At 39.1% G+C, this 19,983-nt stretch overlaps 1 protein-coding gene across 6 annotated transcripts in view; it reads right to left on the bottom strand.

Annotated features, from left to right (window-relative positions):
- Positions 1–19,983, bottom strand: part of ARHGAP12 (Rho GTPase activating protein 12) — a 124,109-nt gene that overhangs the window by 80,044 nt on the left and 24,082 nt on the right. For all 6 annotated transcript variants that reach the window (XM_017962675.2, XM_017962677.2, XM_017962674.3 and 3 more), the window contains exon 3: positions 17,710–18,464. In XM_017962675.2, coding sequence (XP_017818164.1) covers positions 17,710–18,393 — 684 coding nt within the window. In that variant the 5' untranslated portion in view covers positions 18,394–18,464. The remainder of the gene's footprint in view (positions 1–17,709; positions 18,465–19,983) is intronic.

Here is a 19,983-nt window from a genome sequence, read left to right as displayed (position 1 = left end):
ACACAAGAATTCTGAAATATAAAAAGTATACTGATATCATATTCTAAAAGATAGATATATTCCAATGTACAGTAAATAACTGTGCTATATGAACATTTATTGGTTTCGACTGCCCTTTTTTGGGGTACTAGCATCACCACCATTACCTTCTTTGGTTATCTGCTCTCCCCCTCAAATGATGTGATTCTGATGAAATTGTCAATCATACTACTCTGCACACCTCACAAAAGGACTGACACAAAATGCAGTTCTGATAAACCAGAGTGCTTAACCTAGCTACCAGAATAACTGGCCCAGACACCAGCACAAGAACTAAGCTAGGCTGAGAAGTTTTGGCAAAGAACTTTACATACGATCTTCAAGCCTTTCTCTTGGAGTATATAATTGTGATAATAAAAATGTAGAGCAGTCTGTAGCTATACCCTGTGTATTAATCAAGAGTTTTCCAGTAAAACAGATCCAGCAGGATCCACAGGATGTGTGTGTATACATACAGGGAGACAGAGGCAGAAAGACATATTTTAAGATGTATTTATTTTAAGGAATTACCTCATGTACTTGTGGAGGTTTGGCAAATCTAAAATCTGCAGGGTAGAGGGGCAGGATGAAGATCCAGGGAAGAGTTGCAGTTTGAGTCCAAAGGAGGTCTGCTGGCTGAATTTCTTTTTGCTCAGGGAAGGTCTTTGTTCTACCAAGGTATTCACCAAATTGGATGAGGCCCACCCACATTACAGAGGGTAATCTGTTTTACTCAAAGTCCACTAAATTACAAGTTAATCTCATACAAAAAGCACCTTCACAAAAACATCCAGAATAATGTTTGACCAAATATCTGGGCATTGTGGCTCAAACAAGTTGACACATAAAAAGAACCATCACGAGTTCACCCCTTGCCAAACTGTGGACATATCAAAATCGGTATTCCCTTCACTACACAACAGTTATTTACTACATTATCTGTTGTCAAAGGGTTGTTTGGCAAAGATTAATAGGACACAATCTTTGGCATTAAGGACTTTACAATCTGGAGAGAGAAAGACATGCACAAACTCTCATTCAAAGGGAATATCATTTTGCCCTTTCTATTTTATACTACATAGAATTCCTCTCTACTCAAAGTCTGGATCTTCAAAACTTCCAATGGTGAACTATAATAAGTTTGGGTGCTCTACTCCTTGTCAGCTCCCTCCCTGGTCTTCACAGCAGCTGGTGTCAATGACTGGCCTGGTACAGAATACATATAACGTGGGAAGACCTAGAGACCCGCTATCAGAAAAAGAGGATATGACAGAACTGCTATTTTGTCTGCCTGGCACCTCTCCTTTACTCTGGGAACAACATGTCTCCCTTATTTGGGGACAAACAGCTACTTCTCTGGGGGAACTGTTTCTCCTCAAATTCCACCTAGGCAGTTTGGGTGGGGTCCAATCATGCTCCTGGCCATAAGTCTAAACATGTCCCAAGGCAAGCCAAGCCAGACTCTTTCTCCGAGATTTTCTCAATTAGAACTAAAGAAAGAAAAAATAGATACTCTAATTTTAAAAACTAAGAATGTGATCGTGGCAGGTGCCAGAACTTGTCTACAGCCACGTAGGAAAATCTCTTTGGAAGAATAACAGAATCATGGAGAGAAAATCAGAGATGAGAGATCGAACAGGTAAAAAGAATCCTGACAGTGAACAAGACCCTACTTCCAATCATTCCTAACGCCCAAATGAATAATCCCCTCCTGGACTTTGGTCTCATGGGCCTGAACATTCCCCTTTGTCTAAGCTAGTCACAGCTGGGTTTCTAGCACTTACAATTAACAGTTCTAATACACAAGGATGAAAGCAGGAAAAAAAAAAGGTAAATAAATATAAAATATAAGAAAAACTGCATCTAGGAATCATGAGGTAGAATCACAGTTTAGGGAAAAAAGGTTAAGAAAAAGAGAGATTAATTTCTTTTAGAAAAGAAAAGGGTCAAAACAGAAATTCTGCAGCTGATTTGGAGAAAAGATGGATGGGAGGTGAACGTAAAAGGACTTTTTTTTTTTTTTGAGACAGAGTATTGCTCTGTTGCCCAGGCTGGAGTGCAATGGTGCAATCTTGGCTCACTGCAACCTCTGCCTCCCGGGTTCAAATGATTCTCCTGCCTCAGCCTTCCTAGTAGCTGGGATTACAGGTGTCCACCACCATGCCTGGCTAATTTTTTTGTACCTCAGTAGAGACGGGGTTTCACCATTTTGGTCAGGATGGTCTCGAACTCCTGATCTTGAGTATCTGCCAACCTTGGCCTCCCAAAGTGCAGAGATTACAGACGTGAGCCACCACACCCGGCCTAAGAATCAAGTACTATTAATACTAGGTTATACATTCTAGGCAAAGGGATTTAGAAAACCCAGAACCTGGAAGTATTAGCTAGCTAGCCTTCTAAGGCAAAGCCACTGAATATCATCTGTCAACTGTTTCAAGTAATGCTCTGCCAGTCACATAATCATCTAAGTGACCTTACTTCAGTTTCTGTGCAAAAAGGTACAACACAAAACAAATTTTACGGCCGGGTGCGTTGGCTCATGCCTGTAATCCCAGCACTTTGGGAGGCCGAGGCAGGCGGATCACTAGGTCAGGAGATCAAGACCATCCTGGGTAACACGGTGAAACTCCATCTCTACTAAAAATACGAAAAATTAGCTGAGTGTGGTGGTGGGCGCCTGTAGTCCCAGCTACTCAGAAGGCTGAGGCAGGAGAATGGCATGAACCCAGGAGGCAGAGCTTGCACTGAGCCGAGATCGCACCACTGCACTCCAGCCTGGGCGACAGAGCGAGACTCCATCTCAAGAAAAAAAAAAAAAAACAAATTTTACCAATAATTGCAATAAATAATAATACAAAGCTCACCTTTGCACTCAAATAAATGATGATCCTACTTTCTACTTTCTAGAAATTTTTTAATAACTTTGAAAGTGTAAAAATCCAATAACCACTTAAAAATTTTATCTTCTGTGATTAACGAATCTAAGAAGGATTTTGATTTCTTTGATTTTCTTAATCTTTTTTTTTTTTTTTTTTTTGGAGACAGGATCTCACTCTATCGCCTAGGCGGGAGTGCAGTGGCACGATCTCAACTCACTGCAACCTCTGCCTCCTGGGTTCAAGTGATTCTCCCACTTCAGCCTCACAAGTAGCTGGAACTACAGGCATGCCCTTCGCCACATTGACCAGGCTGATCTTGAACTCCTGGCCTGAAGTGATCCGCCCACCTCATCCTCCCAAAGTGGTGGGACTACAGGCATAAGCCACCATGCCTGGCCAGATTTTTGTATATTTTAATATATATAAACTAAAACAAACAGAAAAAACCATGGGATCTTAAAGAGCCATGAAATTCTCATACATACTTGTGCTTAGTCATTCTATTCTCCAACACTGCCTGTATCCACATTACTGTGCAGTGAATAGAACTAATATTGTACCAAGTACCTCTTTTTGTGTCTGGGTACACAAGTCATTTCACAACAGAATTTCATTTGAACCTAATGACAATTCTGAGTTCCATTTCTAGAGGGAAGAAAACTGAGGCTCAGAGAATTAAGTAGCTCACCCAAGGATCAGCAAAGCAGAGGCAGATCCAAAATCTGAAAAGTTAAATCAGTTTCAACCCAAGTTCAGTCCCCACATCGTCCTAAATTTAAAAAAAGTAAAATAAGCAACAATTATAGCAGTGCTCAAAGAGACAAATAATTCCAGCCTACAAATAGGCTGCTTTCTAAGATGACTGGAACTTCAAGCATATTTTACCAAAAACTATTATGTTATAAATACTGAGGATTAGGTTTTCTAATTCGCCAAAACTTATTTAAGCCATTATATAGCAGAAATCATAGGTACTAAAAGAAGACTGAGGCCCTAAATCACCTAAGATTCCTAATTTTAGACATGCTCTAAGCAATAATTAAGTAGGAAGTCTATGGTAAGACTGGACTGGTGACAAAGCAGCATTTCAGAAAATTTTAAGAAAGCTAAATAATGACTCCATGGTTCCAGGAGTGTGGCAAGAGAGGACTTATCAAAAAGATTTATCAGCAGCGAGCTAGGATTTGGATGAAAGGGGACACTATTAACTGGCTATTCAAAGCCAGTTTACACTTGTTTTTAGATTCAGTACCATCTATGTAGAAATAGATTTAGGAAAATCTCTAACCAATATTAAAACAAAAAGGACTTTATACCTAATCCTGAATTAACCAGAAAATCCAATTAACCTAAAAAAAAATCCCATTCCTCAAGCATTCTTCTTAACTGAAATTCCATTTGTATAATACTTTTTAACATATTCCCTACAGTGAAACTGCACATACAGTATGATTCCTACTTTGTAAATATATGTATATATATTTAACATTTGTATTTTTTAAATACAATAAACACCTCTATTAGCAGCCCACACAATTTAGAAAAAAAGACTAAAAGGAAATATTTAAATGGTTTTCAATTAGAACTAAAGCTGAAATCTACAACAAATTTGGGAACTAGTTTTGTGAACCCATTATACTATGATAACAGCACCTTGAAATGTTGGTCGATGAGTTGTTCCATATATAAAATTTTCCAAATTAATATAAGATTAGGCTTCAAATGCCAGAAATGTGTTTATCATCGCAAAGAATAAACTCTCTACGAATGTATATGCCAACATAAAAAGCAAATATATAACAAATGTAAACATTTCTAGATTTATGGTCATCATGATAAAAACTCATTATTGCATTTCTAAAATAACATGATTCTAAGATTTATGGATTTCTGGCCTTCTTCCTAAATATCAGGTTGTCAGTTATCACTTTTCCTTCTGGCATCATGTCAGCCTCATAGAGAAAAATCTTATCATTTCTACTCCCCAGTTTCAGATCATACTTTCTCATGATAGGGACCTGGAAAACTTGATACTCAAGATTGGCAAGACATACGTATTAAAGGAAAATCGATGCGATTATGAGGGGAAAAAAAGGACTTCAGCAAAGTGTATGGTTCTTAATAAACCATATAAAAACAACTCATAAAATCAATGAGTTAGGCAAGGTGGCAAGATACAAGATGAACATGAAAATCAACTGTAGAACTTCCTATTTTAGCTCAGACATGTAACAAGCTTAGAAGTCATCACTCTCATTCTAACATCAGACAAAAGCTGAACAAACTGAAAATAATTATTTCTTGGACTCATTACAGAACCAAAGTCACGTGGCAAACCACTACCCCAAAATTTGGAGAGCAAGGCAAATTCAGAGTGATACAGATCTATTTCCCTGGAACAGAAACCCTGGAACTATAAACTGGAAGGAACATTTAAACGGTCATTTCAATGAATTGCTGGAGGCTAAGTGTGGACTAGGATGAGAATGACTAACTTCTAGGAGTGGCAGTCTTGAAAGAAAGACCTTATACTCTTGTGGGGTTTACTTCCAAAAACAACACCAGCTTCCTATAGTAAAGAGCCAAGATACTCCCATAGCTCTGACAAGGGGAGGGAAAAAATAACTAGTATGAAATAAGCCCAAGTCATTCATCATAACAAAGACTTACTTCCCAGACTTACAAAAACTTAAAAGGGTTTACCAGAGCCTTATCTGACCTGAGGAAAGGGCACCTCCCAGACTCCACATCCCTGGTCTTGCCTAAGGGAAAGGGTAAACTAACAGACACTTGTCAAGTTCTCAGCTCAGTGACACATAAACACTAAAAGGCTGAGATTTAATCCTAACAGAACACTATCCTCTTCCCCACACTTTACCACCACTTCAACAGGCCTCCACAGTACATTAACAGTGAACTGAGGGGCAGGAGGTGGGAGTTGCGGGGGTGCCTACATGAAGTAGATACTAAGGAAAATCTCTTAGAGACTAAAACACTGATGTCTGATGAATTTAAAGCCTCTGGTACCTACAACTACAGCGAACATTAAAGGCAATCCAGTTTCTACCCAGATTAACCCAAAACACCACTTCAGTTCCTATCACCTGATATATGATGTCTGGCTTTCAACCAAAAATTGCAAGGCATGCCGAAAGGCAAGAAAAAAACAGTATGAGGAAACAAAGCAAGCATCAGAATCAAACTCAGTTGTGGCGCAGATGGAATTATTAGACAAGAAACTGAAAATATCTACTATTAGGCTGGGTACAGTGGCTCACACCTATAATCCCAGCACTTTGGGAGGCCAAGGCGGGCAGATCACTTGCACCCAGAAGCTTGAGAACAGCCTGGGCAACAAGGTGAAATCCCATCTCTACAAAAAAATACAAAAACTAGCCAAGCTTGAAGGCACAAGCCTGCTTTCCCAGCTACCTGGGAGGCTGAGGTGGGAAAATCGCTTGAACCCAGAAGGTCAAGGCTGCAGTGAGTCATGATCGCACCACTGCACTCCATCATGGGCAACAGAGCAAAACCTTGTCTCGAATCTACTATTAATATGTTAAGGGCTATAAAGAAAAAATTTAACAACATATAAGAACAAATGAATAATGTAAGCAGAGTTGTCAAATCTAAGAATCAAAAAAAAAAAAAAAAAAAAAAAATACCAGAAATTAAAACACTGTAACAGAAAAGAAAATGCCTTCGATGGTATGATTAGTAGACCGGACATGGCTGGGGAAAGAATCAGTGAGCTTGCAGATATGCCAAGAGAAACTTCCCAAACTGAAAGCAGGATAAATACTAAAAAACCTACACAAAGGCATATCATACTTGAACTGCAGAAAACCAAAGATGAAGAGAAAACCTTGAAAGAAGCCAGAAGGAAAAAAAACCTTAACTACAGAGGAACAAAGATGTAAGAATTACAGCAAACTTCTCCTCAGAAACCACACATGAGAGTGGGGTGAAACATTTAAAGTGTAGAAAGAAAATAATCACGACTAGCATTCCACATCCAAAAAAATTATGCAAAATAAACATCTTCTTCAACAAATAAAAATGAGGGGTCAGGCCAGGCGTGGTGGCTCACGCATAATCCAGCACTTTGGGAAGCTGCGGTGGGTGGATCACTTGAGGTCAGGAGTTCTAGATCAGCCTGGCCAACACTGTGAAACCCTGCCTCTACCAAAAATACAAAAAATTAGCCAAGCCAGGTGGGTGGCACGTGCCAATAATACCAGCTACTCAGGAGGCTGAGGCAGGAGAATCGCTTGAACCCAGGAGGCAGAGGTTGCAGTGAGCTGAGATCGTGCCACTGCATTCCAAACTGGGTGACAGAGCAAGACTCTGTCTCAAAAAAAATAAAATAAAATAAAATAAAAATAATGAGGGGCCGGGCATGGTGGCTCACACCTATAATCCCAGCACTTTGGGAGGTGGAGGCAGGAGGATTACTTCAGCCAGCAGTTCAAGACCAATCTGGGCCACAAAGTGAGATCCTGCCTCTACCAAAAAAATTAAATAAGAAAAAAAAACAGCCAGGTGCGGTGGCATACACCTGTAGTACCAGTTACCTGGGGGGCTGTGGTAGGAGGATTGCTTGAGCCCTCGACCAGGAGGTTGAGGCTCCAGTGATCTATGATCATGATACTGCACTTCACCTTGGGTGACAGAACAAGATCCTGTCTCAAAAAATTTAAAAATGAGGGAAATCAGTACGACTAGATCTGCCCTGCAAGAAATGTTAATACTGTTAAAATGGCATTACTCCCCAAATGATTTATAGACTTAAGGCAATCTCTATCAGGATCTCAGCTGGTTTCTTTACAGAAACTGACCGACTGATTCCACAATTCATGTGGAATTGCAAAGGACACAGAAGAGACCTAACACTCTTGAAAAAGAACAATAAAGTAGGAGGACTAACACTTTCTAATTTTAAAACTTACTACATAGCAAGAGTAATCAAGACAATCTTGTACATGCATAAGGATAAACAGATCAATGGAACAGAACTGAGAGTACAGAAATAAACCAAGTGTCTATGGCCAAATGATTTTCAACAAGGGTGCCAAACCATTCAATGAGGTAGAGTCTTTTCCACAAAATGCGCTGGGACAACTAGACAGCCACACAGAAAAAAATGAAGTTGGACCCTTGACATCATATATGAAAAGTAACTCAAAAAGAATCAGAAACTTAAAAGTATGAGCTAAAACTATAAAACAGGAGAAAACATAAGAGTAAATACTTCTAAGGCCTCAGATGTGGCAATAGATTATTAGATATGACACCAAAAGCACGAGCAACAACAACAAAATTTGGAGTTCATCAAAACTAAAATCTTTTGTGATTAAAAATACATTATCAAGCCCGGTGCAGTGGTGCACACCCTGTAGTCCTAGCTACTAAGGCTGAGGTGAGAGGATCACTTGAGCCCAGGAGTTTGAGGCAGCAATGAGCTATGACTGTACCTGTGAGCAGCCACTGCACTCCAGCCTGGGCAATCCAATGAGAACTTGCCTCTTGAAAAAAAGGCTATTATCAAGAAAATGAAAAAACAACTACAGAATGGGAGATGTGACAAAATATTTGCAAATCACACATTTGGTATATGACTGCTACCTAAATTATATAAAGAATTCTTACAACTCAGCAATAAGGCAAAACAACTTAAAAATGTGCCAAGAATTTGAATAAACATGTCTCCAAGGAAAATATATAAATAGCAAATGAACATATGAAAAAATGCTCAACATTATTAATCATGAGGCAAATGCAAATTAAAACCACAATCAGACACTTCCTACTCACTAGAATAACCATAAGCAAAAAGCCAGATAATAAAAAGTATTGACAAGGATGTGGAAAAATTGGAACCCTAATGCACTGCTGGTGGGAGTGTAAAACGGTACAGCTACCTTGGAAAACACTCTGGCAGTTCCTCAAACGGTTAGACATACATTTACCCCATGACCCAGCAATTCCACTCCTAGGTATCTACTCTACGGAAATAAAAACATGTCCACAGACATCGCCAGGATGGTCTTGATCTCTTGACCTCGTGATCTACCCACCTTGGCCTCCCAAAGCGCTGGGATTACAGGCGTGAGCCACCGAGCCTGGCTCAATTGCATTTTTATATGCAGTCACACGCTGAATAACATTTTAGTCAATAGTGGACCACATACACAAATGTGGTCCCATAAGATTATAATACTGTATTTTTGCTGTACCTTTTCTATGTTTAGATACACACTTAGCACTGTGTTATAATTGCCTACAGTATTCAGGACAGTCACATGCTGTACAGGTTTGTTAGCCTAGGAGCAATGGGCTACACCATCTACCCTGGGTGTGTAGGAGGACAGACCATCTAGGTTTGTGTAAGTACACTCTATGATGTTCCCACAACAATAAAATTGTGTAACAAAAAACAAACAAAAACACATCCACAGACGTTTATAGCAGAAATATTCATACTAGCCAAAAAAGGTGGCAACAATCAAAACGCTCCAAAAGTGGCATATGGACAAACAATACAATATTATTCCAACACGAAAAGGAATGCAGTACTGATACATGCTACAACATGGCTGAACACTGAAAACATTTAGTTAAGTGCAAGAAAGCAGTCACAAAAGATCACGTAAATATGATTCCACTAAAATAAAAGGTCCAGAATCAGAAAATCTATAGAGATAGACAGTAGATTAATGGTTGCTTGGTGCCGGGAACCACAGACGACAGTGGGGTGATAGCTAAAGGGTACAGAAAACTACAAAACTCTAAAGAATGTTATCAAAAACAGTCTAAATAAATGAAGACACAGTCCTTGTCCATGAATTACAAGACTATAGTGTTAAGATGTCAATTGTTTCCAATTTGATCTGTAGATTCAACTCAATTCCAATCAAAATCCCAACAAACTATTTTGTAGATATGGACGAAGTGAAATTTAAACCTTACATGGAAAAGTAAAAGAACAGCCAACACAACACTGAAGTACAACCAAGTAGGAAGACACACATTAGTTACTTTCAACACTTACTATAAAGCTACATTAATCCAGACAGCATGGTATTAACAAAAGAATGACAAAGAGATCAATGGAACAGAATAAAAAGTTCACAGACATACCCATAAAATACAGTCACTTGATCTTTGACAAAGGAATGAAGTCAATTCCATGGAGAAAGAAAAGTCTTTTTCAACAAACGGTGGTGAAACAATTAGATGGACATATGCAAAGAAAATGAACCTAAAGACCTTACACCTTTCACAAAAAATTAACTAAAAACGGATCACAGGCCTATATTTAAGGTGAAAAACTATAAAAATTCTAGAAGTGAAACAGAAAAATCTAGGTGACTTTTGGTTTGGCAATGAGTTTTTACATACAACAGTAAAAATATGATCCATGAGAGAAATAACTGTTTAGTTTTGTACTTTATTAAAATTGAAAACTTTTGCTCTATAAAATCCTGTATGGTGCTGTAATTGTGGATACCCAATATTGTGCATCTGTCAAAACCCATTTAAGTTTACCACACAAAGAATGAGCCTCAACGTATGTAAATTTTGTTTTTAATGTAGGCATTTGAGGTGGGTCGGGAATTCCAGGACAGAATGCAGACTATGACAAAACAACCTAACTTTATTAAAAATGTATGAAACTGGGCCAGGCTCAGCAGCTCAAGCCTGTAATCCCAGCACTTTGAGGCTGAGGCGGGCTGATCACTTGGGGTTAGGAGTTCAACACCAGCCTGGCCAACATGGCAAAATTCCATCTCTACTAAAAATACAAAAAATTAGCTGGGCATGGTGGTGCGCGCCTGTAATCCCAGCTACTGGGGAACCTAAGGCAGGAGAATCGCTTGAACCTGGGAGGCAGAGACCACAGTGAGTCAAGATTGCACCACTGCACTCCAGCCTGGGTGACAGCAAGAATCAGTCTCAAAAAAAAAAGAAAGAAACTAGTTGGACTCAGTGGTTCATGCCTGTAATCCCAGCACTTTGGGAGACAGAGTTTGAGATCAGGAATTTGAGACCTGCCTGGCCAACATGATGAAACCCCATCGCTACTAAAAATACAAAAAAATAAGCTGGGAATGGTGGTGGGTGCCTAGTCCCAGCTACTTGGGAGGCTGAGGCAGGAGGATCACCTGAGCCCGGGAGGTGGAAGGTTGCAGTGAGGCGAGATCACATCACTGTACTTGGGTGACAAAGCAAAAACCTGGTCTCAAAAAAAAAAAAAAAACAAAAGTTTGAAACTACCTCCATAAACCAGGATGAGGGAAAAGGTGCTAATCTCAAAAGCTTTGAAAATGTGTAGAATCTGTAAAACTAAAGTTACTATATTCTAATACTATAAACACTTTATTCTAGTTGATAAAGTCATATTCCACAGAAGTACAAGTTAACAATTCTGATGCTCCAGTATGTGTATACCAGAGGCTCTAGAGAAGAATTCCTTCTTTGCTTCTTCAAGCTTCTGGTGGCTGCTGGCATTCCTTGGCTCACGGCCACATCATTCCTATCTTGAAGGCCAGCATCCTCAAATCTCTGTTTCTTCTTCACATAGCCTTCTCTGTGTGCAGTGCCCTCTACCTCTCTCTTATAAAGACATTTGTGATTACATGGAGGGTTTAGGATAATCTTGTCAAGATCCTTAACTTAATCACAACTGCAAAAATCCCTTTCCCAATTATGGTAACATCACAGGTTCCAGGGATCAAGACCTATTATCTTTGGTAAGTATTATTCAGCCTACCACAATAGCTAAAACAATTTTGAAAAAGAAGAATAAGTGAGAGGAATCAGTTTATCTGATTTCGTGACTTATATAACTATGGTAAATAAAACTGCATGGTATTAAAGAGACATATATGAATGAAACAAAATAGAAGACCCAGAAACAGACCCACACAAAGGAGCCCAAATTATTTTTAACGAAGGTAGAAGACAATTTATTGGAGGAAAGGCAGCCTTTTCAACAAGTGGTACTATAATAATTAGAAATCCATAGGCCAAAAAAAATCTTAAGCCTAAGATTAAGATACTCAAGCCTATAATCCCAACACATTGGGAGGCTGAGGCAAGAGTATCACTTGAGGCCAGGGGTTCAAGACTAGCCTGGACAACACAGTGAATCTCTCTCTCTACAAAAAAATTATAAACTAGCTGGGCATGGTGGCACATGCCTGTAGTCCCAACTACTCATGAAGCTGAGAAGATCACTTGAGCTCAGGGGTTCAAGGTTGTAATGAGCTACGATTGTGCCACTGCACTCCAGCCTAGGTGACAGAGTAAGACCCCATCTCAAAAAAAAAAAAAAAAAAAAAATTAAACTCAAAATGGATCACAAATTCAAACATAAAATGCGAAACTATAAACTTTAAAAAAAAAAATAAGAAAGCATTCAGGATCTAAGGCTTCTGTGATGGTTAACCGTATGTGTCAAATGGGCTGGGCCACAGTACCCAGATATTTCCATTATTCTGAAAGTTTCTGTGACAGTGATTTTTTTTTTTTGGATGAAATTAACACTTTTAAATGTGGACTGAGAGTAAAGCAGATTGCTCCCCAGAATGTAGGTGGGTCTCATCCAATCAAATGAAGGCCTGAATAGAACAACAGACTGACCTATCTCAAGCAAGAAGAAATTCTGCCACCAGACAGCCTATCGATTTGAAGTGCATCAGCTCTTCCCTGAGTCTCTAACCTGCCCGTCCACCCTGCAAATTCTGGACTTCATGCATCACTTAAAGATGGGGATATTTTCTGAGAAATATAACAGTCAATTTCATCTTTGGGCAAACATCACAGAGTGTTCTTACACAAAATGAGATGGTACAGCCTACTATTCACCTAAGTTAGATGGTATAGCCTATTGCTCCTAGGCTACAAACTTGTATAACATATTATTGTACCGAATAATGTAGGCAACTGGAACAAAATGGTATTTGTGTATCTAAACATAGAAATGAACAGTAAGAATACAGTATTATTACCTTCTGGTACTGTCATCACAGATGCAGTCTATCATTGACTGAAATGTCATTATGTGGTACATGACTGTATACACACACACATATACCCTTATCAGTTCTATTTCTCTGGAGAAGCCTAATATAGCTAGAGTTCTTATACTTGATATAAAAGCACGATCTATAAAAGGAAAAACTGATGAACTGGACTTCAACAAAGTTAAAACTAGTTCTTAGACTTAACACAAAACCATGATTCCACACAAGGAAAAACCAATAACCAAGACTTCATCAAAGTTAAAAACTTGTGCTCTGCAAAGACACTGTTAAAAGGATGAAAAGGCAAGCTACATGCTGGGAGAAAATATCTGCAAACCATATATTTGGCAAATGGCCAGTATCTAAACTATGTACAAAAAAAAAAAAAAGCTATCAAAATTCAACAGTTAAAAAAAAATCCAATTAGAAAATGGGCAAAAGACATGCAGAAACATTTCAATGAAGAGGATTTACCAATGGCAAATAAACACATGAGAACATATTCAACGTCAGTAGCCATTAGAGAAATGTACATCAAAATCAAAATGAGACATCATTACTCACCTATCAGAATGGCTAAAATAAAAAAATAGTGACAACACCAAATGCTGGTAAGCACACAGAGGAACCGGATACTCATATATTACTGGTGGGAATTTAAAATGATACAGTCACTCTGTAAAAACACTTGGATTATTTCCTAAAAACTAACCATGCAACTACTTTATGAACAGCAATTATACTTGTGGGCATTTACCCCAAAGAAATGAAAAGTTATATACACATAAAAACCTGTACAGAAATGTTTACAGCAGTTTTGTTTGCAACAGCCAAATACTGGAAACAACCTAGACATTCTTTTATGGATAAATGGTTAAATAAACTATGCTACATCCATAGCATAGAACACTACTCAGCAACAAAAAGAACAAACTACTGATAACACACAAGCAGCCTGGACCAATCTACAGAGTTATGCTGAATGAAAGGCCAATCTCCAAAAGTATGGATTCCATTTATATAAAATTCTTCAAATGACAAAATTATAGCAATGGAAAACAGATGAGTGGTGATCAGGGTTAAGGACAGTTAAGGTGGGAGGGAACTGGTTATGGTTATAAAAGGGCAACATACGGGATTCCTGTGGTGATGGAAATGCTCAGCATATTAACTGTACCAACATGAAACCCCTGATCGTGACATTACAGTATAGTTTTGCCAGATGTTACCATTAAGAGTAACCGGATAGAGGGTACAAGAGACCTGTCCAAATTATTATCATTTTGAGACAGGGTATCACTTTGTTGCCCAAGCTGGAGTGCAACAGTGCAATCTCAGGTCACTGCAACCTCTGCCTCCTGGGCTCCAATGATCCTCCCACCTAAGCCTCCCAAGTAGCCAGGACTACAGGCACATGCCACCACACCCAATTAATTTTTGTATTTTTTGTGGAGACGGTTTCGCCATGTTTCCCAATTTAGTTTCAAACTCCTGGGCCCAAGTGATCCTCCCACCTCAGCCTCTCAAAAGTGCTGGGATTACAAGCATGTGCCACCATGCCCGGCCTCCAAATTATTTCTTACAACTGCTTATGAATCTACAATTATCTCAAAATGAAAAGTTTAATTAAAGAAGACTGATCAGTAGTGATATAAGTCAGAAAAATGAAAACCTCCTAAGAAAGACATAGGAGCTGAGGGTGTGGATACTGACAGGGAAGGGGCTCGAGACTGGTTACAGAGTGTATACATAAGTAAAAATTCATCAAGTCATACACTTAAATTAGTAATATTTACACCCTTGCTGTGCCTGAATAAAAAATTATTTAAATTTGGCATCTGATTATTAATCTTGTTGGCTGTGATAATTGTATTAATTATGTATAAAATTTTGTGGGGTTTTTTGGTTTTTGTTTTTTAGAGATGAGGTCTCACTGTATCACTCAGGCTGGTCCCAAACTCCTGGCCTCAAGTGATCCTCCCACCTCAGCCTCCTGAATAGCTGGAACTACAGGCACACACTAAAATTCTTTTAACCACCTTGTAAATGTATCAACAATGAAACCATGAGTATCTTTAGCAGAAACAGTTTGGGTGGTGTGGTGGAGCCAGAAACCACACTGGAAAGGTTACCAAGTGAGTGGGAAATGAGGAAGTGCAGAAAAGCAAATACATATCAGTCTTTCCGGGGGTCGCCAATAAAGGTAAAGGAAGATAAAAGATGCTCTGAGGGGAAGGTGGAGTTGAAGAAGAGCTTTACTAAGACGAGAAAAACATGAACAAATGTAAATGCTGAAAACAGCTGACAAACAAGAAGTTTAAAACCATATGAGCACAATACTATAATCTTTGGCATAAGGTGTGTGAAATGTGGGAAGAGTGAATATGAAGAGAATGCTCTTTGACTGCACAGGAAACACTTGTATTGTACTGGGGGAAAAGAGGACTACTGATACAAGTGTATTTATAGATCTGATGGTGGAAATAATAACAGAAGTAACAACAATAATAATAGCAGCTATATTTTATGGCATACTTATAGTCAGTCTCCAAGGAGGCTCCTCAATGATTCTCAAATCCTGATATGCACACCCCTGTACAGTCTCCTCCCACACAGAACAGGGCTGAACTGCACAATCAATAGGATATGACAGTGAGCAATTTCAAAGATGAGGACTAAAGGACAGTGCAGTGTCTACCACATTCTCTCTGCTCCATCTGAAGAAAACTAGAAACAACACACAAGCAGTTATGAAGAGGCCCAACCAGTCCCACATGAGTGAGCCATCTTCAGAAGCAGCCCCTCCAGCCCCAACCTCAGGAGACACTCCTAGCCTTCAGAATCACCCAATTAAGCTGCTTCTGATTTAGTGACTCACAGGAACCAAGTGGTAATGTTTACTATTTTAAGCCACTTGAATTGGGGGTAGTTTATTAAACATCAATAGATACATAATGCATGTATTATGTGCCTCAAGAACACTGTGACTCCCATTTTTAAATGAAGAAACTAAAACACAGAGAGGTTCAGTAATTTTCCCCAATTATCACACAGCTGGCAAGTGATATAGAACCAGATTCCAATCTAAAGCCAGTACTATGAACCACGTGCTCCCCAAAGCTGAAGTAGTTTCCATCCCATGGCTTTCTTATTTGCTGTAAAGTGGAAGGCAAGGTTATCTTCTCATGAAAGCAGGGGAAAGTAAGTGAATCAGAGAACTAAGGAAAATGGAGAAGGTCTGAAACAGCTGCCATGGAGAGTTAGGAAGAGGGCTGACTGGAGAAATCTAATAGGATTTCCAAACAGTGTTAAGGCCCCAAGAGAGGTTAGGAGCCATGGAACTCCAGGGCAGTGAACTTAAGATGACTGTAATGAAAAAAACATAGGATTGCATGTGTACATAAATATAAAATGTAATTTGAAGTGTGAAATTGTGGTGATGGCTGGATGGAATCCTGCGTCTTTCCTAAGGCCCATTAGTTCCCTGAGGGGCTATATATAGAAAAATTCCAGGAAAGACTATATATTCTATGTCAGAGTATCACATAAAGACTGAACAAAAACTTACGAAGACACACGATGATAAACTGACAGAGCTACTTCATGTAGCTTCCTTGATCTCCAACACTAGAAGTTTTTCTAGAGTCTTCCCTTTTTCCTATTTCCACTCCAAAATGTCACAAGAAAAATTACAACCTACAGAAAGAATATACTTCCATAACAATCAGACCACACCTAAGGGCACACCTCACAATTATTCACAGACTTGATGAATAATCTTACAACAGAGCTTCAGGCCAAAAACTCATTAATTTTTAAATTTACTTAAAGTTACACTTTCCAAAATATATTCAAGTTTCAATTTCATGTACGTACTTTTAAAATGTCTTCACTCGAGAAACAAAATGACATAGATCTAATCTCAAAAGAAAGGTTTAAAAAGAAAAACAAAAAGCCAGGTACAGTGGCACACACCTGTAATCCCAGCTCTCTGGGAGTCCAAGACAGAAGGATCACTTGAGCCAGGAAGTGACCAGGTTGGGCAACATAGTGTGACCCTGTCTCTAAAAAAAAAATTTTTTTATAATTAGCTGGGTGTGGCAGCACACACCTGTAGTGCCAGCTACTGGGGAAGCTGAGGTGAGAAGATCGCTTGAGCCCAGGAGGTCGAGGCTGCAGTGACCCATGACTGTTCCACTGCATTACAGCCTGGGCGACAGAGCAAGACCTTGTCTTTAAAAAAAAAAAAAAAAAACGAACCAGGAACACAGAAAAATTTTTCCAGGCTAATATCCAGTGAAATCAACTGTAGATACTTAGACACTTAAGACAAAAGTTAGCAGTTAATATTCCAATGACATCTTTCCTCAGATAACCAATTATTACCTGAAGACTTCTTGGAAACAAGTCAAAATGGGTACAGATAGAAAACAGTAAAAATTTTTTCTATTAGAAGAAATATCATCACTGAGTAAATTAAGTAAATTCCCTCTGCCTTATACATAATCAATAGAGAAAAGGGAAAAAGAAGTTTCCACACTTAAAAGTAGATCTAGTCCTGTTATGGTATAAGAATAATTATGAAAACCAAAAAGTGACCCTTTATGAACTCCACAAGTTATTTCACATATTTTCTAGATCTTTAAATCAGGATAGAACCCATGTACTCTGAAAATACAAAACAAAACAAGTCTTAACTCTTATAAATATTTCAATTAAAAGAAAAACTATAATATTTTCACAAGGGTGGTACAAGTGTTTCCTCATTCTATTTTTAATCTTACCCTTATCTGTTCAGTGGAGCTGCTGCTAAGTTCATCACCAGATTCAGAATCCTGATGTATCCTTTCAGAGCCTTCTCCTGCGGAATCACAAGATTGTTCCTGGGAGAAGCTAGTTTTCTCTACATCCAAGAACTCTGGACCGGGAAAATGACCAAATAAGCGTGTCCTATTCTGGCTGGAAACTTTAGGAGAATGTGAGTCATTGTTAAACTTTCCGTTATTATGGGTCAGGTCCAGGCTTAGGTTGACAGTATGACCTGGATTATAACTGGGTCCAAAATTCTGATTGGCATCACGAGTAAGACCTGTTCCTTGAACAGACGACGACGGCTTTCCGAAACTTGAAAGCTCAGGCAATTTGTTCACATTTTCTGTTGATCTCTGAAGATGCAAACTCTGCATTATTTTCGTGGAGTTATTTGGTAGACCAGCTACCTGCTTAACAGGTGGCATTAGAGCTTTGCGCGTGACCTCTTTCACATACTGGGCTGGCACATAAAACGCTTTGGAGTTTTCATCCGGCTTGACTTGCCACCAGTCATCATTGGTCTTTTTCACCAAGATGTACCGCTCCCCTTGTTTTATCACAATCTTTCTATCCTTTGCTTCATATTCATAATCATATTCCACCTCAATATACACTTGTCCTGGAATAATCTTCCCACTTCTGTCAGCCATTTTCATTCAATAATATTCACCTCTCAAAAAGGATGTTATACCACATTATGGCTTTATGACTTGTTGGATGAATATAGCTGTTTTATTTAAATGGAGGAAGAGAATGAAGAAAAAAGTTAATGCAATCTGGATTTGGTATTTACTCACAAGCATCATACAGTATAGGCCATTTAAAGAACATTACTTCAAATCTCAAACCCCGAAAAGCAAACGTGACTAATATCATATGCACTGCCACATTAAAAACACTTTCATTCTAACTGTAATCTACATTTTTCAGTCACTTATGACTAAAACAAAAGCCAATAACTGGAACAGTAAATAAACACTAATTAGGTAGACACAAGAGTTGAGAAAAACTTTCCTTCCTTTCATGACTCCCTCAAACCTCCTTCACCTTCTTAGAAAAGTTCACTAATAACAACTAATATGCATTTACTTTCATTTCTATACCAATTCCAAAATATTTTAGTACCTCCTAGAACACAGCATTATGGGTTTAAATGATCACTGCATCCTCATATCACTACAGCATGAGCCAGTTCCCACCTGTTGGGGATGAATTGTGTTCCCCCAAAAGATAGTTCAAGTCCTAACCCCAGGATCTGTGACTTTATTTGTAAAGAGGGTCTTTGCAGATGTAACCAAGTTAAGACAAGGTCATACTTGATTAGGGTGGGCCCCAAAATCCAATGACTGGTGCCTTTATAAGGAGAGGGAGATTAAGGGCACAGTGGTTTACACCTGTAATCCCAACACTTTGGGAGGCTGAGGCAGGTGGACGGCTTGAGCCCAGGAGTTTGAGACCAGCCTGGCCAACATGGCGAAACCCTGCCTCTACATGAATCACAAAAATTAGCTGGGTGTGATGTCATGCACCTATAGTCCCAGCTACTTGGGAAGCCGAGGTGGAAGGATCTCCTGGGCCCAGGAGTTTGAGGTTGTGGTGGGCCAAGATCCCGCCACTGCACTCCAACCTGGGTGACAGAGTGAGACTTTGTCTCAAAATAAAAAAGAAAAAAAGGAGAAGGAGATTTACAGAGAGGAAAGCTACAGAGGGAGAAGACCATCTGAAGAGAAAGGCAGAAACTGGAGTGGAGTGAAGCAGCTAAAAGCCAAGGAACACCAAGGACTGCTGGCAACCAGCAGCAGCCAGGCAGGGGTGAGGAAAGCAGGATTCTCCCCCCGAGCCTTCTGAGGGAGCATGGCCCTGCCAAAACTGATTTTGGACTTCTAGCCTCCAGACCAGTGAGAGAATAAAAATACCTGTCCGCTGTTTAAGCACCCCAGTTTGTAGTATTTGTTACAGCAGCCCTAGGAAACTAATACATTCAACCCAATGCTCAAGGATCCTAAGGCAAACTGAGATTTACCAAAAATGTGTAAACCCAAGGTTCCATAACAATCTACTAATTTTCTATAGCGAACAAGTACTGAGCATATTATTGTACACTACCGGTGTAGTAACCATCATTCTCCTGAGGATAACAATCTTCTCTATGACGAAAAGCCTATAAGGCCAGGTGGTCGGTCAGTCACTGATACAATTGTAGTAACTGAAATTTACTTTCTAGACAAACTACTTGACTAATAAAT

The sequence above is a fragment of the Papio anubis genome, chromosome 11, assembly GCF_008728515.1.
Source record: "Papio anubis isolate 15944 chromosome 11, Panubis1.0, whole genome shotgun sequence".
Lineage (NCBI taxonomy): Eukaryota > Metazoa > Chordata > Mammalia > Primates > Cercopithecidae > Papio > Papio anubis.
The sequence above is the reverse complement of the archived record's forward strand: the minus strand, read 5'-3'. Positions and strand labels throughout refer to the sequence as shown.